The sequence below is a fragment of the Daphnia pulex genome, chromosome 5 (assembly GCF_021134715.1).
Source record: "Daphnia pulex isolate KAP4 chromosome 5, ASM2113471v1".
Taxonomy (NCBI): domain Eukaryota; kingdom Metazoa; phylum Arthropoda; class Branchiopoda; order Diplostraca; family Daphniidae; genus Daphnia; species Daphnia pulex.
This window is the reverse complement of record NC_060021.1, coordinates 8798446-8824840: the sequence shown is the minus strand read 5'-3', so window position 1 is coordinate 8824840 and position 26395 is coordinate 8798446. Positions and strand designations below refer to the sequence as shown.

General features: G+C 40.4%; 2 protein-coding genes and 2 long non-coding RNA genes across 16 annotated transcripts in view; 1 reads left to right on the top strand and 3 right to left on the bottom strand.

Annotated features, from left to right (window-relative positions):
* Positions 1-13294, top strand: part of LOC124194279 — a 33508-nt gene extending 20214 nt beyond the window's left edge. Inside the window, exons 3-17 of one of the 4 annotated variants that reach the window (XR_006874701.1) lie at positions 2499-2751; positions 3827-4850; positions 4916-4972; positions 5122-5160; positions 5253-6414; positions 8221-8397; positions 8485-8625; positions 8701-9022; positions 9173-9310; positions 9368-9508; positions 9571-9691; positions 10100-10270; positions 10332-12004; positions 12971-13059; positions 13120-13290. This is a non-coding gene — a long non-coding RNA (uncharacterized LOC124194279). Of the gene's footprint in view, positions 1-2498; positions 2752-3826; positions 4973-5121; positions 5161-5252; positions 6415-8220; positions 8398-8484; positions 8626-8700; positions 9023-9172; positions 9692-10099; positions 12005-12970; positions 13060-13119 lie in introns of those variants that run through there. The other 3 variants (XR_006874700.1, XR_006874702.1, XR_006874703.1) reach the window with 3 other exon arrangements.
* LOC124194277 (nose resistant to fluoxetine protein 6-like) lies at positions 4880-7957 on the bottom strand. Of its 2 annotated transcripts, none has more exons than XM_046588385.1 (9): positions 7638-7957; positions 7094-7556; positions 6746-7022; positions 6489-6652; positions 6040-6420; positions 5841-5979; positions 5582-5777; positions 5246-5515; positions 4880-5188 (listed from the first exon to the last, which is right to left on the bottom strand). In XM_046588385.1, the coding sequence occupies exons 1-9, from the start codon at positions 7852-7854 to the stop codon at positions 5169-5171; spliced, it is 2127 nt and encodes a 708-aa protein (XP_046444341.1). In that variant the 5' UTR covers positions 7855-7957; the 3' UTR covers positions 4880-5168. The 2 variants fall into 2 exon arrangements, with proteins under 2 accessions (XP_046444341.1, XP_046444342.1); XM_046588386.1 differs by having other exon boundaries at positions 4880-5185; positions 7638-7917.
* Positions 13295-14158: 864 nt separating the features above from the next.
* Positions 14159-16908, bottom strand: LOC124194273. 7 transcript variants are annotated; one of them, XR_006874695.1, is made up of 10 exons: positions 16791-16908; positions 16554-16668; positions 16100-16281; positions 16004-16044; positions 15871-15944; positions 15567-15752; positions 15327-15394; positions 15132-15255; positions 14718-14813; positions 14159-14587 (listed from the first exon to the last, which is right to left on the bottom strand). It is a non-coding gene; the product is annotated as an uncharacterized LOC124194273 (long non-coding RNA). The 7 variants fall into 7 exon arrangements; XR_006874696.1 differs by having other exon boundaries at positions 15938-15944; XR_006874698.1 differs by having other exon boundaries at positions 15567-15746; positions 15938-15944.
* A 3182-nt stretch (positions 16909-20090) lies between these two features.
* LOC124194272 (G-protein coupled receptor moody-like) overlaps positions 20091-26395 on the bottom strand; it is a 16736-nt gene continuing 10431 nt past the window's right edge. For 2 of the 3 annotated variants that reach the window (XM_046588382.1, XM_046588381.1), the window contains 9 exons: positions 26168-26320; positions 25431-25571; positions 24532-24638; positions 24193-24262; positions 22337-22464; positions 21202-21346; positions 20943-21112; positions 20678-20836; positions 20091-20554 (listed from right to left, as the gene is read on the bottom strand). In XM_046588382.1, coding sequence (XP_046444338.1) covers positions 20391-20554; positions 20678-20836; positions 20943-21112; positions 21202-21346; positions 22337-22464; positions 24193-24262; positions 24532-24638; positions 25431-25571; positions 26168-26319 — 1236 coding nt within the window. In that variant the 5' untranslated portion in view covers position 26320 and the 3' untranslated portion in view covers positions 20091-20390. Of the gene's footprint in view, positions 20559-20677; positions 20837-20942; positions 21113-21201; positions 21347-22336; positions 22465-24192; positions 24263-24531; positions 24639-25430; positions 25572-26167; positions 26321-26395 lie in introns of all 3 variants that reach the window. The other variant, XM_046588383.1, reaches the window with a different exon arrangement.

Sequence of the window (26395 nt, the reverse complement as noted above, 5' to 3'; positions counted from 1 at the left end):
TTCAAAAATGGAAAGAAAATTCAACCGAATTCGGTTTTTTCTTTAAGAAAAAAAAATGAATAAAGGTGGAGGCCGACCCTGACCGAGTATCGTTTCTTCACGAAAAGCGGTACAATGCTCTGCCTGGCCGACTTTTGGCTTTTGCGGCTGCTGCTGTGGCACAGAAACAATTTTTCTTTTTTTTTTTTTTTCCTTTTCTTTTTTTAAATTTCATTTTCATTTCGTTGGGGTTTTGAATTTTTCTATTAGTGAATGAGCCAGTCGGAGCCAAATTAATAATATAGCCAAAGGTAAAATCGTTACTACCCGATAGCTTGTAGCAAAAAAAGAGAGAGAGATCTGAAACTCGACTAATGGCGCGGACCGATGAAGCGATTTTAATTCTTTAGGAGAGTAAAGAAAAGGGAATCCGAGTTTCGTTTTTGCCATTTCTTTGCGCTGCGCAGCGCTTGGCGCCAACATGGATGATGACTGCGTTCAACCGTCACGATTTTTTCCCCCGTCGTCGTCTCGGTCACGGCGCCCGCCCGTCACGCAGCTTCGAATCGCCAATGGATTGTGGCACACCCAAATGAGGTAGTATACCATTGCGGGGTTTTATTGGCTGAATCTCTTCATGCAAGTGGAACACGCTGGACGGCGCGCTCTGCAATAGCCAGGCAGGGACTTTATAACCGAGCCGTGTATGCTGTAATACACTGGATGACCTGCGGATTCAACCGCAAATAAAAGCCGACCGACAGGGTAGACACACGCTCGTACACAGTGTCGTGAATAAGATTACAAAGTCGAGTCCATATCTTGTCGGACACGCATTGTGGATGACTTGGTTCTCCATCAGACGACCGTATCGCTGGTTGAAATGTTCATTCTTCTGCAACATGCTCCGCTGGTGTCTGATTTGCGCTTAATAGCCTTGATCGTCTTGTTTGTTGTCACCACCAATCAGCTAGACATTATAACAAAAGAAAAACCAAAAACCCTTGCATCAAACCTTATGGCCCTGATCCGACCGCGTGTACCAATTTCAAAGCCATTCCACAGTCGCTTATTAGTAGACCAGCTGGAGCGCAAAGGAAAATGACGCAATGCCAGTTTCGTTACTCTTTTCATCCGTTTAGTTTTTCATTTTTTTTTTTATAGCTTCGCCAAATGCAATGGCGATGACGAATGTTTACACGGACCATCATCCATTCGTCCCACGCGTTACCCAAAAAAGTGAAATCCAGATTCTTATTCCCTCGCACGGATAATTTAGCCCTCCAATGTTGAGCGATTGGACGAGTCGACTGTTTGTTTTTGGGGCCAATTTGTTCAGTTTTTATTCACATGCAACATGTAGTAGTGTAGTACCAACTGATATAATTATTCGTGCTGCACGTCATGGGGCTGTAGTTATTTCTGTGTGATTGATGATGATGCTTACATTGTCTTCGTCGGTCTTCGTCTAACCTGGTTTCAAAATGATTGTGTTGTTGTTCTATTTGACTGGCAACCGATTGAACCTGCAATTTGTACGGAAATTGACGGTCGAGTTAGAAACACGTTTTTGATTAACTGCTATTTCAACGGGGTATTCCCGCCGTCAAAACAAATTACATTTCTGATTGGGCGTAAATAATCTCCTGTCTTCTGTAAAAGATAAAAGTGCTGCCCATTGACGGGTAGATGAAAAAATCGTGTCGACAGTTAACTAATCGGTAACCACAAAATGAGAGATAAAAGTAAAAGTCAAATAATCAAACTTAGAAAAAAAAAAAGCCACAGCGCTGCTGCTCAGTAATAGTAATGCCCTGGTGGTGTGATGTGTCGAGGTTAGCTGACATGTGCCCCACTTTCCCGCGGCTCTTCACGTGTCGTTATTGTAATTAAGATTCTCTCTCCCTTTTTTTTTGTATTTTATTTTCGATCGTTTCTCCCTAACTCGTCATGGGAACGTAAACTTGTGACATCTGCGGAGAGACTCTGATTTGATGCGCCCGCAAATCTCGTCATGAGCTATACCCAAGCAGCCCTTGATCCCTTTTCTTGGATGGGGATTTGGGTGGGAGTTTGTGTCGATCTCCACACCAAAACACATTTGATTGATGAAGCATTGATGGGGCGTGGCTCTTTGGGTTTTTTGGTTCCCGCCATTCAGCCTTTGAAAAATGTATCGTGCCGAAAGCATCAGTGCCGATCTGGCCCGCTGCTGGACAGCAGAGTCGAGTCAATGATTCGAGCGTGAACGCCGCTTGACCCCACGTTGCGTGTGACACACGGCGTGAACCCAACCTGAACTTTGCTGCTTGTCCGATCGTTTCATTGTTTTTTTATTTTTATTTTTTTCTGGATGAATTGCACGCTCCGTCCTTGGTTGTTTGTGAACGCCAAGGAGACGCTTGCACATCATTTCACGCAATTGTCGTGATAAATATCCAATTTTCTTTTTCAGTATGCTGCTATGTGCCTGTGTGTAAAGGGTTATAGGTAAATTTCACTTCATTTGGAAATTGCAGATTAATTTATTCGACTGCAAGTGCACTTAATTCCTTGCAAGTCGCTACGCTGAGACTGACAGCAGCTACAGGAGCGCTCCACCTTTTGACCGGGAGAGAGTCAACAAAGTGTTCGTCTTTCATCATTATTGCAGCACCTGATGAAAGCATTCGAGTCAGACGATGCTTTTTGGTTCAACAGTTCCGGTGGAGACGGAGATGCTACCAGCACTGCACGGGAGGTTGACAAGGAACCGACGGAAGCGCAATATCGGTAAATTAATTTTTAATTTGTTGGGTTTTTGAAAATGTGAAATCTGTGTTTTAAGAATTAGATTAATTGAGCATTCGTGTTACGGAATGCGATGTTAATATCGATTTGTATTAAATTCATCCACCGATTAGGAAGGGGCAACACTTGTCCTTATACCGCCCATTATTTGATTAGGCCACATCAGATTAAACATCGACTAAACCAAAGAGAAAAGCATTTTCCGGCATTTTCTAACCATTAATCAAACGTTCTAGAAGTAAGTGCTCTAAAATTGGTTCCTCGACATACTGTAGTTGTAACAAATGTTTGTCAATTAATATCCCACCTGCAGTCGTGTGCCGAGTATGTTAAGCGCCATGTTTTACTTGCCACGCCCAATGTGCTAGTTAAGAAGAAGACGAAAAGAGAATGGGAGGAGTGAAGAGATTCAACTCCTCGACAGTAGTGAGTGACGAATGATTCAGAAATATAAAGCGGCCGACATCAGTATCCGACATCAGCTGCCGACATCTTTCGCGTGTATGTTTGAATTTAGGGAAAGCGAGGGCCGGGGGTATTGAGGCCGAGGGGATGCGTTTTTCTTCCACAAGCGCTACGCTTGCGCGTCGGAATCAAACTAAAAAAAAAAGCTATTCGTCAACCAAGAAATGAGTTTAAAGAAATGGAGACATTAATGCAGACACGTGAGTTGATTGAAATCCGGAGAAATAGCGGTCGATGAGAGGATTCAGGGTTTGGGATTCTGTAAAAATAATTAATTTCAAACGTGTTTTACGGTATCAGGTTCAGCGTCAGCCCTTGGTTCTCTAAAATGTAAGAAGCGAAAAACAGCTTAAAAGAAAATAGACTTTTTTTTTTTAAATCTTAGCAAATTAAAAACCAATTTTCGCGATTAATATAAAATCATTGTACTTGTAGTGAGCTGCTATTCCTAATCCATTTAGCCATACTTCAACTGCTGTAAAATGAAGAAAACTACTTTAATTGCTGAAATGCTGAAATTTCGAAAGAAGTCTTCATGGTTTCTTCCAGTTGTTTTTGCTTTTTTTGTTTTTTTTAACGGACAATCAAACAGACATACAGGTAACTGGCCATTTGAGACGTTTCTTCGTCGATCCAGCAGCCCAGCGGCTTGCCCTGTATCTCACGAGACCCTAGAGCTAGACTCTGAAGTCTCGTCTGCAGTAAGGTTGTACGATAGCCTTAATTGAAAATCATTGCGCAATTCATTTGTTAAATAGAGTAGTGAGGGGCACCTGGTATTTTTTTTGAAGCCAAACATAGTTAACCTGAGGAAACTAAGAGCTTATTCCAAGTAACAACCTTTTCCTCTTCTAACTATTCTGTTCGTTAGCCACGTGTTTGGAACAACTTTAGCTGTTCCTAACTACCTATTGCAGCCATTCCGCTTTGGATTGAGTATCAGCCGTATTTTTACCACGTTAGCGTTAGAATCTAACGCACTAATGAACCTTGTTGTTTTCATTTTAGAAAGTAAATTCTTTTGCTTTTAATAAATTTAAACTTAAAGACCTAATTTTAATGTTACGAGATGTGTGGTTCTCCATAGTTCCTTTCATTGGACATCATTTTCCCTACGGTTTTTCTAAATTGAACTTGAAAAAAAAATTTAACACTTGCATGTTTTTATTTCTTTCTGGTGTTTTTCTTATCATGTATGGGATGGATTAGTTGTCGATTGTCTCACTACATTATTATTACAACTATAGCCATCTAGCGCTAATTGTAGCTAATGCTGGCGTACAGCGTTGTGTATACCACGTATGTTGTAACGATATGTATTGTTTTGACGCGAATCCAATCGAGGATGAAAGCGACGCGTCACGATGGTACAGAGACCACCAGGTAGTTGAGCAAATGGAGCACGAAGCCTTGAATTTCACGGCTTTCATTAAATCCAACATGGAGGACAAAAGCGTGGCTTTCGCATTGACAGCCCCCGATGTGAACGACGAGACGTGCACCAGTGAGTCGTCCATTTTCGCTAACCGGAGAGGAATCTTGATCCAGAAAAATGCCGTTCGAATTCTCAGCTCCAGGATGAAGATGCAGGTGTTCGCCAACAGGATTGCCAAAGTGTTGGCATGATGTCAACAACGACTGTTAATTTATCCGAAATTTTAATTTTGTATTGATTTTCCAGGTAAAGAGATGTGGCCGGCTGGCCGCAATGAATAGTTCAAATTTAAAGCAGAAACAAGTAAGCACTTTGATAACAAACCTAATATTATATTATCATTACGTATATCGAAATCCATTCAGATATTTTCATTTGGAATCGTGTTAAATGAAATGGAAACGTTATTATCTATAATATATTATCTCCAATTCTAAATATTGATTTTCTAGATCTTTCATGTACGTCCAGATTGTTTACGGCTGCAACCCGTGAGCTCTTATGTTTTTTTCTTTCCTTCTAAAAAAAATTTTCCTCTTTTTAATTGTAAATAATTAAAGAGACCATTCTGCTTACTTTGTAGAGACTTGGAATCGCCTGCGAAAAGAAGTTTATCCAAATTGACGAACGGCATTTCCACGGCGACAGAAACGACAAACGCCAAAAGGAACGAGATCACCAAAATGCCGGCAAAATTCATAGCTCCAGAAATTTCAGTAAAGTAGTAAGGCTTGCGCAGGTGAGATATGTAAGCAAACGTGTAAATGAGGTGAGTCAAGTAAACCGAATAGCTCAACCGGCTTAACGGAATGAACAATTTCCACGACAGGAATCGGTGGACGAAACCTGTTCCGAAACAGTTAGAGCGTGGCTGGTAAAATATTTTAGCAGCACCACAAAGAAAAATCCAACCTCCATATCCGTGAGTGCAGGCGAATATGATCCAACCGATGGTAATCGCCCAAGCCGAGTGATTCAAAACTCCGTAGGAAACCCGAATAAAAGGGTCGATGACTGGAACTGTGGCCTCATCCAGATAAGGAAACATTCCGTAAGTTACAATTAATCCCAATAGTGTAGCTGTTATCCAACCTGCAGCTACCAAAAACTGTCAATGAAGGGTATCGTTACACAGCCGTTGTAATTCTTAAAATAATTTAGGGTTAAATACTTTATTGATGTGGATTGTTTTATCCTTCGTCTTGTAGAGTAGCCACCCTAGTAGAATTCCTATCAGATATGGAGGCATCCGTGCAAATGTTTCCGAGTAATGTTTATCTGCGTAGACATTAATTTCTGTTACGTCAGATCTAGAATCAATTAAACAAATTGTTATATGCATATTTCCTTCATATTTGCAGCAAATTTACGGTCTGAACCAAAAGATTGTTGGTGGTAGATCGTGAACAACAAAAACAATCGTGGAGATTCCCAACATAACTAAAAGGCTGAACGCTGTCCAAATGATTCCGGCCCTCTTCCAGCGCCAAATTGGATAAATGAAGAGCGGACTGATCAAGAACATTTGCATGTCGCAGGCAAGATACCAAGTCTCTAGGGAAGGCATTTCAGGATTTGTCCCCCAGTTTCTTACTGGTTTCACAAAGTTGTTGATGTACATCAAGTTGGCCCACCAGGATTTTCTTAAAGCTTTGCTCTTCTGTACCACAAAATTCCAGTCAGGACCAGTTCCCACGTACGGATACAGTGTCGAAATGAACGCCACTAAAGCTGCATACACTGGGGTAAGTCTTAATTCATCATTTTTCAATTAGTATGATAGAACAAAATGTGAATTAGCGTGGCACTCGTTCGATACCTGATGTAGCGGTGGAGATAAAATCGCTTGAGGTTGAAAACTCCATTATTCTGATCTAATTGCCGTAATTGTGTAAATGCAACTAGGAGGCCACTCAGTAAAAAGAAAGTATCAACTGCGAACAATCCATTTGTGATGAACTGATAACTCAGTTGTAATGTTTTCTGCGTAAAAAATTTCCAGTCAGTTAAACAGGATATTTAGACATGTTTCTTTTCCGTCGCTGACATAACTTTTAAACGGTTAACTGAAACTACCTCAACAGCCATTTGTCGGTTGTATATTAATCTTGAAAACGTAAACGCAGCGCTAACATGGATTAGAACAATCCAGCAAGTTGACAAAACTCGTATCCCGTTTACACACGACAAGTTATCTTTTGCACCTTCAGTCGAAAATAAAGTTTTGCAGTTCTTCCTAGCGGAAAAACAGTAAAGCAACTGAATAGCGAACGATTGTCGAGAATCGTTTCCTTTCCAGTTATCGTGAACTGTCGCCGTTGCGACTGTAATGCCCAAAAGACAAAATACGAACCTGAAATATTGTGGAACACGTAATTAGCCCTCATTCGTTTCAAAATGAAAGAAGTTTTCTATTGAACTTACGTAACGGTGATAGTTAGGTTGTCAAACGTCATCCTTCTGAAAACAGTTTTCTCTTGAGTGTAACAGTAATTCTCGTTGGCGATGGCGACTATAGAATAATTTGTTCCTTTGATAGTGCGATGCCCAACATGTTGGGAAACTGCAGATGTTAAATCACATGCACTGCAGGTCGACGGTAAACAGAAACCAACACTGGGCCTTTGGTAAAAGTAGAGATGTTCCAGATGTTCGACTCGTCCATTGTTCTCATCTTCCCTTGGCGTGTTAGATATGTAGCTTTGATTGCCGTTTATTTGATCAATTAATTTCAGTTCAAAGAAGACGGTGCAATATTGTCCTTGGAAAGGAATTCCATCGGATTGAACCGATAGACATTCATCAAACAATCCTGGTTCGTGGTGAAGGATTTCGCTTCCTTCCATGTAAATCAAATCTTCCACCAGTCTCCCGGAGGACTCGTACACTGTAACAATTTGATTCAACAATAGGAAAATGTTACTTTAAGAAAATATTGGCATTACGGTGGTAAGCTATCACAACTTACTTTTGACTGCCCATGGAAGTCGATTACGTAGCGCCGTTAGGTATTCTTCTGTATGTTGCAGACATTTTTTACTTGCATTTGAAGCAGCAGATGCGGTTGGAACACTCGAGAAAATAAACCGCTCGTCGGATTCCGATTTAAAATTTGTCGTGAAACTGAGGCCATCGATTACTGGCGATAGAAATAAACTAATTACAAGTAAGCAATGGAACGACATCCTTATTTTATTCCGACAGTTACTAGTGCTGGCGACTAACTAACTTTGATGTAAATATACAGATTTTTCCGTGATTACTGAAGATAGTTGATATTTGTATACGTGTATATCATAGTTACAAGGGTTACTGGTCAAAGTTCAAGTTGTCGCTTGGTGTACAAAGTACAATACAGGAAGCCTCCGCCACACCAAAGTCGTCGCGCCATACGCCACGCCCATATAAGATTAGGTTTTGTTATAATTAAATTTTTATTTAATGTTTAGATAGAAATATTTCTAAAACCAGCGGTCGATCTCCTTTCTCTAAAGATTCAAATTCTTTTGCGCGCGCAGTTCAAACGTCAAATCTACTTTTTTCTCGCCCAGGAGCAACCTCCCTACTTCACCCCGCCATTTGGGAATCCAGGGAAGAAATCTTTACTCCTCATCCGCATTTCCCACGGGCATACAAATCGAAACCAAATGAGATCGTTGTCGGCTCACCATTCGACATCTGAAGCCACTGCTCCAGTCGATCTCGAAACTGAACGGTGATAAAAGCGGGTAAAAGATTAATTTATTAGATTTTGTGATTATTATGAAATTTTCGTTGATATAGTCTATTATGTTATTTTTCGTTGGTTTTTAAAGTATCTTCGTCCGTTGATGAAACGCATAGGGTCGCGTTTCCGATTTCAGCGTTTCCGGCCCAGCTGAACAAGATCGCTGTAGCTGTAGCCAACGGCAACAAGCCTTTATCACCGACATTATACCAGTGGCCTAAAGCACCAGGTAATAGGAAACATTTTTATTTCTTTTATTTCTCTTGAATCCATAGCTTTATCAGTATTTTATTCTTTTCAAAAGATCTAGAAACACAAAGGTGATGGAATTCCATCATCTTTACGGTCAATTGAGTTCGACCGTATCACGAAGTGAAACATCTAGCCCGATGTCGTTCAAGATTTCCATCATGGCCCCAAGAATAACTCGCCTGATTGGGTGTATGACTCGTTTTTCCGCACAAACTGCCCCAAATCCTTTAGCGAATTCGCTTTGTAAGTTCGAACCCTCTGTGCATGTCGCACTAAGAAGAAAGGGGCGACCAAAACCGGCAACATAGGCATGGACTAAAACCGGCCAGGGAAGTCGCCCGTCACAGAGGAGTGAAGATGGCTTGGAACTTTAGGTCAATATTTTACTAAGCATTTTCATTAGAGGAACGAAAAAGCTTCTGCTTGAACGTTACTTTAGAATGTTTTAAATTAAATTTTGGTATATTTTCAACATGTTCCAACTAATGCAGTGTGAATTAATTATTTTTCAATTACCATTGTAGAGTTAAACCTGCCGACCGGCCGGTCAGCTTGCATGTCTTTCACGCTTGAAGGTCGCGGGGAACATTACGTGTAAAACTGTCAATGCGGTAGTGTAGAGGTTGGGTGAGAACTGGACGTTTTGCATCATTATCAAGCAGGTGCAATAGCCGCAAGGCTCAGCCATTTGGTATTCATTTTGATATTGGGTTTTGTAGACCCATCCCCAGCAACGTCAACCTAAAGAAGAAAAGGCCAATTTGCATATCCTTCCCACTCGAAGGTCACAGAGATCATTACGGAAAACGTGTCATGCGACGGCGGAGAGGTTGGGTGAGGACGACACGTGTTATTATCAAGTAGGTACAATAGCCGCAAGGCTTAATATGTGGATCAGGATAAGAAAGAAATCGTTTAAAAGGAGAGAGAAACGGCCACAGAAATTAGGTCAGTGATCACCTCCGACACGGCAACAACTGTAGTGCACTGTCTGTCACCAACTGCCTCCTTCATCGCATCGTACAACCAATTCGCAATCATGGGTAAATATTCTACGTTTTATGTAGAGTTTTGTATGAATGCTACTTTTTACTATTTGTTAAAATGCTAGTAAATATTGAATATAGACTTATCAATAACGTGACAAGACAATCAGTAATGAAATACCTATATGCCCATTAAGCAGCGCTACTTTCAACTTTCAAGTTAGTGACTTCGTGTCTTGTCATCAATTTTTTGAAAATCACGTGTATTTTGTTTTATTTCTTTATTTATGGTCTTTAAGTTAATTATAGTATTCTGTTAGTTAAGCACGTACGGGCACAAATTCTAAATCGATGTTTCCGGGAAATGTTTCGTTAATTAAAATAATCGACTGGTATCATTTCCTATGGATTTGGTTGAATGTCAGTTATTATTGCATATTAATGTTTGAATTATTTATTGTCTAGTAAACTATGGCGTTGTGCTGCTGTTGGATGTTGAATCGTTGATGGCTGGGTCGACAAGACATCTGGTGTACCGATGTCTCCTGGGTATGGGGGATATCAAAGCACAACACTGCCGCTTTATTACTCGACATCAACCAACGCTGCTCCATCTTATTACACCACGGCTCCAAAGTACTACACCACCAAGGAGAGAAAAGGCGATTATTACACTTTATATTATAACTCGACATAGCTTATTATACCGCCGAAGTGGTAGACTACTACACCAAAGCCCAAGTACTACACTGCAACCTACGCTGCCCCAGGTTACACCACGAAGGCACCGGAATACTACAACATAACCTTCTTTGCCCCAAAGACACCCGATCTGCACAACCACATCTGAGGCGGCAAAGTATTACTACACAGCGCCTTCAATTTTATAGTAAGGTGGCAGCGTACCATTGTCTTATGTTAACGGTTTTGAAGTGAGCTAGATATATTTCTTAGAATTTGTTATGTGTTTTTTCGTTCCAATTTCGTCGGGTTGGAGAGAGCTAAAGATGTTTATTGTTTAAGATTCAATTAAAATTTATTGCATGTTGAGTTTGAGTTTTCCTGAAAATGATCAGCTATTTTTCATTAGTAGATAAATTTGAAGTTAGAAGAGTTGGAAATCTTATGTATAGTATTAAATATAGGAAATTTTATGAGAAGTTGTTTCATATAAAAGTGATAATTTATGATCACATCACAATGATAATACTACAGCATGCAAAACCTCAAATGTATCAATATCTTGCATTTTCCTAAATTATAACTCAGCAAATGGTGTTCACCACAATCACTTTAGTAGTATAGCTTGCAATTGTCCTCAACATAAGCATAGAATTGGATCTGGGAAATATTTTGGAGATTTACTACGACTTGATTGCAAAAAGTTAACCTGAAATGTGAAATGTGATACTTATTATATGCCACAGTAATAATTTTAAATGCTGGATAGAATAAGTAACTTGCAAATAGAAACTATTTGGCTTTAAAGACAAAGCTTGAGATATTGGATTCTGCACCTAAACCTAGGTCAACTTCAGCTGAAATTTTCTGAAAACACTGATCCAAGAATGCAATAATAATCATTAGCAAAATTTTGTGTTATTTAAAACCAGTTAAAACTACCTCAAAATCCTAATTTGAATTTGTTTGGGTTTTTTAAAGTAACTTTTAACTTAAGATGAGTATGGTGTAACTTAGGAACAGACGAAGTTTCCCAAAAGGAATCTATTTAGTAGGGCTTTTAGCCCAGTCAAACTGTCACATTCCAATGCTGCTCTCCAATTATCAATGGCCATCGAAACCTACAGAAAAAAAGAAAGATATATCACAGGTAAGGTCAAGTGCAGAATGACAGGAATAAAGCTAAAAGGGTGATACAGGTGATTATTAATTTAATTAGATGCCCAGTCCCTAGAGTGAGGATCAAATGAGCCAGGAACATCTGCTGTTGTTGTTGTAAGACAGTAGTGTGGAATGGATTTTTCATCTTCACCATAATTTGTGATTGACTGAACGTTTGGTATTGGCTTGTAGACATAGCCTAGTAGTGTCCACAATGAATAGAAACACATTCTGAATAACTGGCAGGGTTACCTTACCAACTGGGTGTTTTACTGTTTTCCTTTCACCAATCCACTGCTGTCCAGCACTGTTGCCCAGCAGGCAGCAGGTGCTGAAACGTCTAGAATCACTTGCAGACAACATGAACGGATAATCGGATATCTTGAGTGCCTTCTCCTCAGTGTTGAAGAAGTGTTGTAAAAGTTGGACTGGCATCCATTAACACCTTGGGGATTTCGTCTGTTGTGATTTGTCATGTGTGATGCTGCGTGGTGGCTTCTTGGTGAAATTTGGCAGGGAGAATATTACGTGAGTATGAAAGTTATTTGTTACCTTTGTTTGTAAATTTCTTAATTGAGTGTCAACGAGCTAGAGCGGACATTGTTTTCATGTTACATTTAAACGTTTATTCTTTCTGACGCTAGACGGCAATCCGGCATAGCCCATGATCATTTTTTACCTGTTAGAATCAGTTAAAATACGCTTACTTTGCACATCTCTGTAGAATTTTCTCAATGCTACTTTTAAAAAATTTTGGGTGATAACTGTCAGTTTCTATTTCAGCAACAAAGCTCACTTGTTAGATTTTTAATAATGTGTTTTTTTTCTACTTCCGGTTTTCTACTTTTCAGTCAGTAGTTCAGTTAATATTCATTCGACGCACAAAATAACCACATATTCGTGATCCTCGTCAAATTTGTGGTAAAGTTCATGTTTTTTTTTGTACGTTTTCGTACTTCCGGTTTTGAAAATTTTCCTGAACTATAGTTCAGGAAAATTCTCGATTTTGGCCAAAATCTGGATTTCGTTTTAATCACATCTAATCGACCCCAAATTTCATGGAGATCACGAATATCTGGTTTATTTTGTCGGCAGCCCAATGGTTAAGGCGCTATCGACTACTTCCGGTATACTTCCGGAAAATTTGCATAAAACTAGCAAGTGAGCTTTATTCTCTGCACAATTCTAAGCACTCCTTGCCAGTTTAAGCAAACAGAAATGGTCTTTTTGATTACTTTTGTGACTTTTGTGACTATCTAAAGCCGGTCCTTTAGATAGTGAGTTTTGAACGTGTCTAATAGATGGCGTGAAAGAATATTGTGTTGATATGTGCTTATGGCGGCTCGTTGTCAACAGTTCAGCTACAGCTATTTTCTTCGACAATTACAAAGGAATTCGTATGTAAATTGGATAGATTTTGTGTGCAATTTGTTGGGCATGTGTTCTTTTCCATATATGTGTTTAATAACCTTAATATTTCTCATTCATTTCCAGGAGAAAATGTGAAAGGGGAATGCAGCCTACTGTCAACTACTGTGTTTAAATCCTGGGATCCTACTGAATGTGTCATCCAAATGACAGAGGTAACCAACACTAGCTTAATCAAGTATTGCTGAAACATATATTGTCTCATTTTTTATTAGGATTCATCTTAATTACGACTGATTCTATTAGACTTGCACCAACCCCAGCATGGACCAATCTCTCATTCCATCTTCTAGAGAACCTTGGATAACTGATTGGTGGTTTTGTGTGTAAGTTTATTGTTCATGTCACCAAACTTTCTTTGTTTCAGTCTAATATGTATTTAAAGTATTGTTCTGTACTGACGTCTATCTAATAGCACATTGATGACACAAATTATAACAAGGTGACTTAATTTTATATTTTTTATTTACAGGGTGAGTCATGTCCTTTGAAGAAAAAGGGCAATGACTATACAGTCAACAAGGTCCTTTGTTTGGTAACCCATTGGCTGCTACCCTTGAATATCCCTTTTTACTTCCTGAAACAGGCCCTCTTGATTTGAGGTATTGCTTTTCTGTCGCTAAAATCTAATTTAAAATTATTGTCATCCTAATAAATGTTCATTCTGTCAACAGGGTAACTCCTTTGCTACTTATCGTGGACTTCATCCATTGGTGAAAACTGATAAGAGAAAGCTGTAATTCAAGACTGATAGTTGTTTGATGTCTAAGCCGGAAGCCTACTATGGTTAATCGCTCTCGTAATAACTGTTCCTCAACTCTTCGCTCTTTTTCTGGTTTCTCTTAACCATTGGCCATGTCTTAACCGTTGTCCCTGGCTGCAGTCAATTAAGGCAGTATCTCCCCCTGTCTTGATTGACTGTATGTGCGAGTTTCAAAAGCAGTTTATCACCCAAATGAGACAAAAAGGAGTTTGTTAGGTTTGTTTTATTTGGGTATAAATTGCTTTAAAATTTGCACAGAACAACATTTGTCTTGTACCGGACGCTTTGTTTATTAAATTTCATGCATTTTGGCCTAAAATTGTAGTAATTAAATGAATTAACTTTAATTAAATTAACTTAAATGATTTAACTTAAGTATAATTACATTAACTTTAATAAATTACGTGTAATTGTATTTACTTGATTTATATGTATTGTATTAAATTTATTATTTTGATTAATTAAGGTAAATTTTTAGTTTCATAAAATTGGTTGTTTTTCTATTTATTTTGGCATTTCACATGTAATTGTGGAAAATATATCATATAAATTTCCAACGCACAACGAAAAATTTCAACTTTTCTTTTACATCCCATTATTTAAGAGTTATTTGATAAATATGGGTGAGGGAAATATCAGGAAGCACAACTTATGTTTAGACCAAGATCAGTTCACAACATACCACAATGGATAACAAAATAGCTTAAGGTTACTATATCACATACTACATGGATATTAATATTTTTATCAACCCGAATTGAACTTGCACAGTAAATTAAGACATCAACAACAGCTACTCCAGAATAACCCCGACATCATAACTTCAGGATCAGCTACTGCAAGGACTCCGGCAAAATTCAGGAAAGCAACAGTTTGAACAGGAGTCGGACTGTAAAACCACTGCACATTAACGTCGATACCTATGAGAAAAAACAGGGTTATTATATTAGATAAGACAGGAAAACCATGAATTTCACTAAGACAGAACACAACATTTTAATAAAAAACTAAACACTTCCCAAGTCACAAATAATATCTCAGGCAAATTACCATTTATTTTCTTGCAGCTTTGCTTCAAGTCTTACTTCCACTTCTTGATAACAAAAACTGTATGCAGAAGATCGATGATGACGTCTTCACCAAGACCTGTTGAGAGAGAGAGAAGTCATTAATTAACATTTACACCTGAAAAAACATGTAATGGAAAAAAAGAAGGAAAAGTCACGTCAAGTTTAAATTAAAAATTAAATCCGAGCAGCACATGTTTAAAATTACAAGAAAAGGTTGCATCAGAAGATTTGGAAAAAGGAATATTATGTTCTAGTTAAATAAAAAAGATTACAATTCAGCAAAAGCTAGTTGAGCAAGCAAGTATTTTTCAGAAAAACTCCATACCCACTATAATATTTAAATTAGACTTAATGAAACTCCCCCTTTTACAACCCAATATCACCATCAAATTACCATTTCAAGATGTCTTCATTGATGTTACATTTCAGAATAACATCAGCATTGTTAACTGCTTCAAAAGCTGCAGCTCAACTCGACTTGGACTCCCTTTCAGCAGCAGCGGCTGCAACAAAACCACCTACATGACAGCAATGAAGCTTAGACCTTGCCATTGTCTCAAATTCAATGGATAAGAAAGGAATCTCTTACCTTAACATGAACTGCATACCACAGAGCAACAACATAATTAGCTCATACATCTAACTGACAATGGAAACCTATAGAGAAAAGAACATCAATGAACAGAACACTTTGAAATGTGAAAAAAATTTCAATGAAAAAATTTACAAAGCAAAACAAAAACTGCAAGTTTAACTTTAGCCAACATACATAAAATGAATTATTCAAACACTTAATATTTAAGGCAATGAAAATAACTCAAACCAATACCACAGATACATTCCAGCACTTCCCCACACCAGCACATGGTCGTCATGCAACAGCTCACCACATCCTTCACCAGAGCTCGCTGCAACAAGTCTAAGAGGCCGGAGACCCACTTAGAGAACCTTCATTAAACGGCAGCGATCACGTACACGAAGCGCAATGAAAAGCTTGGACTTCACCAGACTGTTACTAGAAAAATAAAAACTCAATTAACTTCAGAAACAAAGTCATAGAATTTTAATTTAGAAACAAAGTCTTCAGATTTCAAAATTAATCAACATTATTTTCTATTATTATTCCTAAGTACTTCTTAATGTGACGAAACGTGCAACATGAACCAAGAGACGACATTTTGGGGAAAATGCACAGCATACCTTATGACTGTAGAAATTAAACCATTAGATTAAAGAACTATTCAAAATATAACCATTAGTAAATACCCATGCAAGTAGAAGTTAAAAACCATGATCCCATTAGTTTACTACACAATATATTAAAATTTAATAACCTTAGGGAATAAAGGTAGTAATTATTACCATTTCTAAAACTTGTAATGTCGAGAGAAAATTGCCTGCAATGGCCAATCCAAGCCTTCTCGGACAGCATCTCCATTTAAAAGGACGATGATGTGAGGGAAGTCTTAGTAGTTATCTCAGGGCATCTCTCGACGGAATGACTGCAATACACACCATTAACAGCTCAAACCGAACAAGGAACCCTACAAGACAAAAAGAAATGATTAACCAATCATATTTTCAAATATTTAAAGAAAAGCTAAGAACAAGAAAATGAAGCACACATATGTAGACTTAATTAATGCAAAATTCTATAAATTGATCCATTATATACCAACAACACTTTTCACAAAAGCTGTCTTACATGGAAACCCGAAATAAGATGTCACTTGTCTTCAACCTCAAGTACAAAATGCTAATAATGCTACTAGATTAGATTGCCTTCTCAATTTAGCATGTTAAGTATTTCAATTACCTTTTCAAATTTCCTCTTTTCATCTTAATTGTCTTGCAAATTAGTGGAGACCCTCTTCATGACAAGACAGCGATCACGTACACGTAATGTATGAAGAAGCTCAGACTTCACCAGGCTGTTAATTTAGAACAATAAAAACTCTTAAGAAACAAAGTCTTTAACATGTAACCCGTAAATTCACCAGACGGCACACAAAAATTTTAATTCAATAAACTTAAAAAATAAAACAAGAATTACCATTGACGAAAAACGTCAGGAAAGAAAGCCGCCATGATCCAATGGCTAAGGTAACCTTCTCGGACAGCGTCTCGAAGAAAAAGAATTTTTGTCGATGAATGTCGTCTGCTGATCTCGACAATTTGATGACCCCCCCCCCTACTTCTCTACCAACACACTAGGGCTGAATAAATAAATCCCTAAACACACTGAAATAGCCACCTAGTGACAGCCCTTAGCATCCACTCACGAATTATTCAGCATATTTATATTCGGCCAAGTTTTTTTATATTATTTTTATTTTAATTATTTTACTAACTGCAAAGAAGTTTCAATCAACGATGAGAACTGAGAAAACAAGAATGGTTATAGTAGCAAGGAATAGCGATAGCAACGATAAAAAAATAATTGTTGAAATACATGAGGCACTAATAAAGAACATTTATTTTGCAAAAATGAAGTTGATGAGGCTGTACAAGGTCATCAGATAATCAGATATTCAGAATAAAAAACCGCATGCACACTATGGTTGTTCCGATAGTTGCTCTATTCATTTTAGTGCTACTATGACGTATATTCTATATATCGAAGGAAGTGAAAAATGAGTAGTCTGAGATCTGCCGGAAACAAACAAAAAAAAGTAAAATTTCGTTGATGATGAAACAGAAAAGTTTAGAATTCATTCACTTGGAGATGCTGTAGGCCTATTTATCCAATTCTTTTTTGTGTTTCCGTAGCAGTAGTAATAAGCAGCTAGCCATCGTCCTCTTCAAACGTGACCAGTTCATAGATGGTTATTATTTCCAGTGCGTTTCTTTGGCACTCGGACATGCTCGACTCTCGGGAAAGATAACTTTGATGCGGAAGATGAAGCCACGTGGAACAAGTCATTTGTGTTTGATGCGGGTCCTGCTTTCAAAATCTCCAGAGGCATCAAAGAATACACACGGGCTAAGGTATGGAGGATAAAAATAAATACAGTAGGCCTTGAATTGCACAAATAGAAGACTATATATAGATGAAATGAAAAATGTTGATTGATTCTGACTGCCGTGTATGCCAGTGACAAAAATGAATGGGTATAATTTATTAAGAAAAGTTGCTGGACCTCCATTTAATATTCCATCGACCGCAAGTATAAGGGGTCTGTCTAGTGGTCTGCAGACAGATTGGATGGATCTCTCATTTCAGATTGTTCTACTATATATGGCACGACTGTCCTTTATCAGGCCTGTCGTTATTATCCTTAACTTTCCCGGTATGTCTCTCAAATGGCAACTTGTCTCTTGGGCCACTAGGAAACTTGTTCCTAGCTCCTGACTCCTTCCTTCAGTGACTACCGTATCTTGATAATGACTGGTAATCTCCGCGAAAGGGACCGTCTGAACTCCAGATGGATCTTATCCAATAAACTGATAATGAACTATGGCTGCTCTTGGTCTTAAGACGACGTCCAATCCGTTTCCGTACGTTCCGCAAGACGCTCTAATGAGTAAAATCAACTTCGATACCGGGAGGCGAACTGACATGCATTACTATTTAGGATTTACGTCGACAACCACGAATAGTCGACATTTATAGATAGAGAGTTACACATGCAATGCTATCTTTAGAACTGATTATGGCCAAACTTCCAAAACACTGAACGAATCTTTAAAAAAAAGCCGTCAGTCTGATGACTTCTGCCTTCAAAAGCTTTACGAAATATTGCTGAAAGGGAAAATGAGAAATAATAAAAACAAACATTCGACTTAAACGTTAACGTCCTTTGAACGCAAAGCAGTAAAGAGGGAAAAGTTCCGGGAATGACGGGTCTGTTACACGAAATGCTGATGTTAAACTGCTAATGAGCTGTAGCGGCGCAGCACTAAAACCAAAGAGCTGCTCTTGTGTATACAAGTTCAAAATCGAATCAGCTCGCACAGATTTGTTTGCCTCAAAGGGCTCTTTTTTCTTACTGCAGCGCTGTAGACTGCCATGAAATAATACATAAAATTTGGGAGATTGTAGAAACTATGTGCACCAAAAAGCACATTTGCAAAGGCTGCAGTTTCGACAATTTCTTACATAAATCTTCAGTAAAAAAATGAAAATGAATCGAGTTTCGAATTTCGAAACTTGAATTTGATTTAGTTGGATCGTTGCTGCACACTGTTGGCTTTATACTGCCGCGCTTTATGAATCGCAAAAATCAATACTGGCACTTTTCTGTGCCAAACTTGGGCGCGACAGCCAAGTTTTATCTCCATCATTCATCTTGCATCTATCCGATATCTTGAGTGTATCTACTAAAACACTGAAAGGGCGTCCCCTCTATGGGGTGGGTCATCACAGCATTATGCATGAATAATCGAGTTCTCCTAATATTTGAGAACAGACACGATACCATGCAAAATCGAGAAATCTAAATGGATTTTAGCGCAGTCATTCGGCGTTTTTCCCCCTTTAATCGGATCACTAAAGATATTTAAAAAAACGTTCATCGGTCTAATGCTGAATATAGAATCCAGAGCGCGTCCCCAATGAGCAAAGACCTTTATGGAAAATGACTAAATTTTCACGTAAAAGGCTGAGTGCACTTTTTGCAGGGTTACGAGTGCTTACTAAAATATTAACACCTACATCCAATCAAGTTTTTGATTAAAGATTAAGGGCAGCGTCAGCGTTCATTGCCGTTGCATTAAGTCACTTATTCTTAACCGTTGGAGAGTATACGTAATAAGAAAAGCTTCTTCCTAAACATATTCACAGGAAGTAAGCTCAAGTTTGTGTGCCCCAAGTGGAATGTGATCCAACATTTCACGACTCACTTCGGTTTGAACACGTCTCTTTTGGGAATATTCTAAAAGCATTTCGGATGACGCCATGGGGCTTGGATTCGCCTGAAACGCTTTACATGTCGTAATTCTACAGAACTAGAATGAAAGAGAATAAAAAAATAAAAGCGTGGGGGGTACCTTGGAATAGATTATTGCAAATATCCACAAAGCGAGCGAAGGTGTCCGTTTGATATGTAGCTGGCGAGGATATCTGTATCGTCAAGGATTTGCACGCAAATCCTTTTCACGCACAGTGGCGTGATACTCTCTGCATTGTGGAACAGAATGAAAGTGAGAGGCACTTCAATTTACTGACGCTATCTCCTAGTGGGGGGGGGGATCATTTCGAACATTTGCTATACACACACGAATGCTGTTAAAGGATCACGTATTCGCATCAAACTAGGCCAGACATGTCGTCCGCTTTCAAGGATCAACCGACAGTTAACGTTTTTACTGTGACCAACCAAAACCAACTTAAGGCTCGAATAATCGACGTCGCCACATTTTTCCGTTTTTATTACACGTCAATCGTCAACGTTTGTATGAGACATGGGGAATTGGGGAGACACGGAATTGCGCTCAGTCTATAAGGAAATGACCAATTTATCTTCGTGTGTGAGACGAGTTCTCCCTGTCATTCCTACCCACTAGGATTCATGTCGTCGTTTAATAATAATTTTAAAAAATATCTAACGAAACAATCCCCCCCAAAATGTAACTGAAATCAAAGGCCATCGCGAGGAGCATAAGGCTTATTAATGACTCTATATACGACTTGATAATGATGTAGTGCTGCTGATCAACAGGCGTTACTCAATCGGTGGAGAGGAATGTCGACTGGATTGCTGGAGATTCGTTTACTTTGGCTGGCAGCGAGTCGCTCTGGTTCCGGGTGGTGCACAGCAGACGTCATCGCCACGGATGCATTCGAGATGGCGGTCCTGTTGACTGCGCCGTGTAAGCCTTTCTAGCCAGCAAACAAGAACATGACACGACTTTTTTCTATTTTTTCCCCGTGGATAAAACGGGGGGAATGACGTGAGCATCCCCTACAAAACAAGATTGTCACAGACACAAGTAGCCTACCCGATGCGCTATTGGTGAAATGTTTTGTTTCCGTTGTCCAGCCGGTGCAGAAGAGGACGTCTTTGTACGCCTGTCTGAATTGTCGGTTCATCGTCACGTAGATAATGGGATTGATGCAGGCCGAGAAGTAGATCAAGACGTAACTGATCACGTGGGCATCTTCAGATGTAGGGAATCAAATCAAAACAAAAACGTGTTCAATGCCGAACAAGTTCCCACACTATGGACAATGGTAATTTGTTTAGTCGAAAATGTGACCACTTACCGGCACGTTTAACTTCCTTGTCCACAATCTTGATGATGGCGGTGGGCAAGTAGCAGACGATGAACGAAACGAAAATGATGAGGATCATTTTAGTCAGACGCCAATCGCTTCCAGTGCGACCGGGAGCCGCGGCGGTCGTTCCGGCATGTCCCTGAACTCTCGTTCTCGACCTGGAAAAGAAAAAAAAAAGAAACGTCCGCCGTCAATGGGTGAGGGGGGGCTCAAATGATGCCCAGAGCAAGATAAGATATCCGCTCACTTGTTCACGGTCCAAAAGATTCCGGCGTAGCAGATAACGATAGCCAAACAGGGTGTGAGGAATCCGATCAGGAACAATGTCGTTTTCGGGCCTTTGGATCCGACGATGGAGCACGAACCCAGACAAGTATCAAAACCAAATTTCCCTGGGCAACAAGAGCAAATGTTATTTGAAATCTCGTTAAGTCTCAACTGGCGGAAGAAGAAGAAGAAAAAAAAAAAAAAAAAAAAAACATATCGCCCGGCTAGACGGGGGCAATTGCATAGTTTTTGTTTGTTTTTAAAAAGAATAAAAGAGGCACCCAAAAAATGGGGGCAGGATGAAACCTATAGTGTCGGTCTTTTTTGAAACCAATTTAGCACGAAACTCTCCTTCTTTTTCCCGGCCCTTTTCCGCTTTCTCTGCCTTTTATGGCCGGAGGTGCAACGATCGTAATTGGCGTGGATAGATTCGTGACGTCAGTGCTCTAGCTTTTGTTGTTTAGAAATACAAGGATACGGTCTGAATCGATCAATCGAAAGAAAACGAGATAAAATAACAACAAAATAGGCCAACAACTGCTGTGCGGAGGAGGAGAGAAGAGAAAACTCGGGGATGCGGCTGACGTTGAGAAATGATAGCGAGTCGCATAGTGCGGTAGCAACATCACCGTAAAGGGGAACTCTCAGTTTTGCCCGCTTCCGAGTTTTCTTTTTTCTTTTTTTTGTGTGGAAGCGTGGCAGAACTCTACGGTTGGCTCATTCTTCTCGTCCGTCACATTTCCCCATTCTTTTCTTTTCCCTTTTACCCTTTACCGCATTTTGCACCGGGTGCACGAACGCTGTCGACAGTTATTATTCACGCCACCCCCGCACACGGAAAGAAGAAGAAGAAAATGCCCGCCAACGTTCGGTACCCACGGAACGTCATCGTATACATTTAAACGGACCTTGCCAGTCGGATCCGCCCTCCCAGAAACGGAAATACTCGTCTATTCCGTCCCGCCGAGTTTTGAAATGTGGCGATGGAGGAGAAGGGGAAATTTGAAGGACCGAAATAGTTGACAAAGAAAAAGAAGAAGAAGAAACAGCTCCTATCTTGTACACACAAGATAGGAAATGTCATTAGGTTTACTGTGGCGTGCAGACACACATACCCCATCGACCAGACAAGGTGGGCATCAGCGTGGAAATGGAGAAAATCCAGGCAAAGGCCACCATTCCGGCGACGCTGCGACGGGTGTAGATTCTCTTGTACCAATGCGGATAGGCAATCATCACGAATCTTTTTGAGCAGAGAAAAAGAATAAGAATATGCACATGTTAAATCGTGTAGTAGTTTCCATCATTGATCAAGCCGTATGTCGCCGGTTGGGAAAATATTTGCAACGCCATGCCCCCCCCCGCACACGTGGGCACGCCCCGGAACTAACCCCATTAGCCATTCCACACTGGACGCATTAATCGCGGATATTTTGATGGATGGATGACCCCCGCGTTCTCTGACTTCTCTCTGCTTCGTGCGTGTGTGTGTGCACCCCCGGTAGCCAGCGACGTGTCAATCCATTGGCAAATTGAATTGTGCGCTCAGAGAATTCCAAAATGGCATCATACACAACATGACGCACAATCAACGGAGAGCTGGCACACATACAAGTATTGAACAAGCACCCGCGGGAGGTTCTATCGAGATTTTCATTTGATTATTGCTGGCCTGCTATAATTGGAATTGTAGAGGGACCTGTCTGGAAAATGGTGTCAATCCCACCCTAAAATAATCCATTCCGCTACAGAGTAAAACAGGAAAACAAAAAAACGATAGATGTCAAATAAGAGATCCCACGTCGCGGCAATAAAACTTTAGGCCCCGGCGCCTGCCCAAATCGCATCAGACGACCCCCCTCCATATCAAAGACTATGGGACTGGACAAGGAGAGTGACGGATCGCACATCCCACGTGTCGTTTTCCCCGGCGACCGTAACATTTTACTAATAAAAATATCTTGGGTTGATTTCTCTTTCTCGCTTATACTATCTTCTTCTTCTATTTTTCACGCCATTTCGTTGATGTAAATCGATCAATAATGCAAAGACGTGCAAAGCGACGCCAAGAATATGAAATCGCTCGGTGTTGGATATAGGGAGGAGGCAATGTCAGACGTCACTGGAAATCTCAACTGAATGACAATTCTAATCAGAAACCGGATGTCTACGACGCTTAAAAATCTCGATTGTAATAACTTTGGTATTCTCCTGGCGTTTTCCATCTCTGCCTCTGTCTGTGTGTGTGTGGGTGTGGTGAAAGGGTTTAACACGGGGTTCTTGCCATTGCCAATCTAATTTCTCTAGGCCATGTATGTGAAGCCGTCAAGAAACCAGTGAGCCTGGAGACGTGATCCTTCCCGAATTCAAAGACGAGAGAGAAGGGAACGTCTGTAATCGATTCCGATCGCGACCGGCGCTCTCTTCTTCTTCTTCTTATTTTGGCGGCACCCGTCTTCTTTATTCCCCTAGAAAATCCATCAGGGCTTTTACTTCACTTTGTTTTGCTTCTTTTTTGGGGGTTGCTAGGAGCGAAACTATTGTGTGGCATTAACTCCGACGCCGATTCTTTCTTTTTTTCAGAATAGAGGATGCACTAAAGAAACGGTTCCTCACCCTCTCTTCTTTTATTTTTGTCGCAACGGTAACGGTCAAAGAAAAGAGAGACCTAATGCCTAACTAGTCGATCCTTTCACAACCCTAATTATGCTGCTGCTGTTGAACACAAAACAACTCCCGGTGATGGCCACTCGCCTGGAATAATAATTATTTCCCACTCAAGTCTAGTCCCGTATGAAAAGAGTTACCGTCTCACATTTGGGTCTGTGTGTGCAGCAAGCGCCATTACAAAACAGGACAAGGTGATAATGATAAATGAAGCCAAAGAGAGCGACCACACCTTGCCACGCCACGGTTCAATGCAATTCTTACAGGATATATATAAAGAAAAGAACAAGATAAATCGACTGACCGGTTAATGGTGATCATGGCGATGGAGAGTAAAGAAACGCCGACGTTGGCGTATTGAACCAATGGGAAGACTACGGCGGATATTTTCGTTTGTCCAGGAGGAGTGGAGGGGAAAAGAAAAAAACATCATGGAATTGAAAAGAAAGAAATCGATAAGAAAACATGAATAATAACTCTACACAATATACAGAACATATAATAGTGGCTGAGAGGCAAAAGGGTTTTTCCAAGGAAAAAATTAAGGATTCTGGTTGGATTTCGGGATCATTGGGGACTATTACAATCCCGAAAAATGAAATCAAGAACACAAGGTGGATGTTGGGGTATAATATATACGTACTAATGCACATGACGTCTTCGTCTCCAAAGTAATTGCGGTCGTTGAGGAAACGGTAGGCGGTAAACGGCATCACCATGACGCAAAAGCTGAAATCCGCCACGCATAAACTGTGATGAAGGTAGGAGTCAAGAAAAATGGATCGGATAGAAAAGAAAAGAAAGAAAAAATTCATTCAACGTCATCATCATCATCAAGATCGATAGTGGTCGTCCATCAGAGACTAGCTTAGATATGTCAAGCCTATAATATAGAGACTTTTGGGGGTGGGATCGGATCCTCCTACTTCATTCTGGATACAAAAAGGAGAGCGGCACACACACATAACCCGCAAACCATCAACCATGTTTTATTTATATTTGCCGGGCGATATATAGAGCTATACAGAGCTGCTAGTGAACTCTACGGGCTCCTTCCATGTTCGCCGGAGCGGCTAATAACGAATGAGAGACAGAGAGAGAGGGGGTGGGAGCACCCGGGGGCAGCAATAGCTTTAATGATCCTTTATAAAGCACAGCAGAGCACACAAGGGATGAATAATCATCTCTCCCCCGTTCTGCTTTGTAGCTCTTGCTGCCCATTAAAGCTGTCGGCGGAGACGTCAACAACCGTGATATACACGCATACATTCCCGACCAACCAACCGAGCGAAGCGGCCGATCTTTTATAGAAGAAAAACCGATAAAAAAGAGAATCTAAATGGCACATGTACGTAAAGGGAAGGCTAGAAGGGGAATTTTTCACGCTCACTCAACTAGGCAGGCACTTTCCTTCAAAGGAATTTGTGCATTTGTCAAGGGATCCTGGCTTGTCGATGCCCTCTATCGAAAATTAAATGCAATCACTACACGCAAACCTTATTCCCCCCAGCTGGTACACTAAGAAAAGATTGTATACAAGACCTGGTGATGAAAGCCACCGTCAGGTTTCGTATTTTCGGACACTTGATGAGCGCGGCGATAGTCAAGGCGTTACCCAACACACCCATCACGATGATGAAGATCGTCATGACACCCGAAAAGCGCCTCAGTCCCAAGGAAGACCTGCAAATCGTCAAAAGAAAAATAGATCAAGACACTTGTGTAGATGTAATTCAGCGGGAAATTCAAATCTGGCGCACAATTGAAGCAATTTAGCTTCAACAGAATCGGCGACAACAGCTGATATACCGCGAACCAAATGAAAAGGGAAACTTGTTCATTCACTCACAAGTACAACATACAACTTCTGTGCATGATAAACATCAGAGAACGCGCGCGAGAGAGAGAGAAGACTCAATCAAAGGATCACACGTGTGAGCATTGCAGATGCATTGAATTTCCTTTTTGCTTTTTGCCTCCGTGCCGGTGTCCTCCCCCTCCCAAAAGTTCAACCTTCGGGACGGGGGAGGAAAAGGGGCGACATATTATCATCCGTCGTGTTCATGGCGGCTGCTGGCAACTTCCGTTTCCTTTGAAAAACGAGTTGGCTCAGCTCTGGGTGGGAGTCAGCCAACTTCCTTAACAGTGGCAACGAGCAGTTTCGGAAACCGTCGTTCGGAATGGCTTTCGCAACTTTCGGCGAGCACGTACGCACATTGACACATCGGGGGAAAATAGCGAAAAAGGGCCGAGCGCAAAATCAATTTCGATTGTCGTACCTGCTGAGAAAAATGTCGTTGTAAATGCCCAGGTCATTGGCGTCGGCGGCGCTGGTGTTGATGTGATGGCCGTTCTGCAGGATCGCCATCAGCCGATCGCTGGCGCTGTTCAAGTGGCTGCAGTTGTCGGCGCCGTCGGCCACGAACTCCATCCTAATCCATCAGCACGTCCAAGGGATCCCGATCCAGACACATAACGCGCATAGAAAAAGAAGAGAAGAGCAGAGT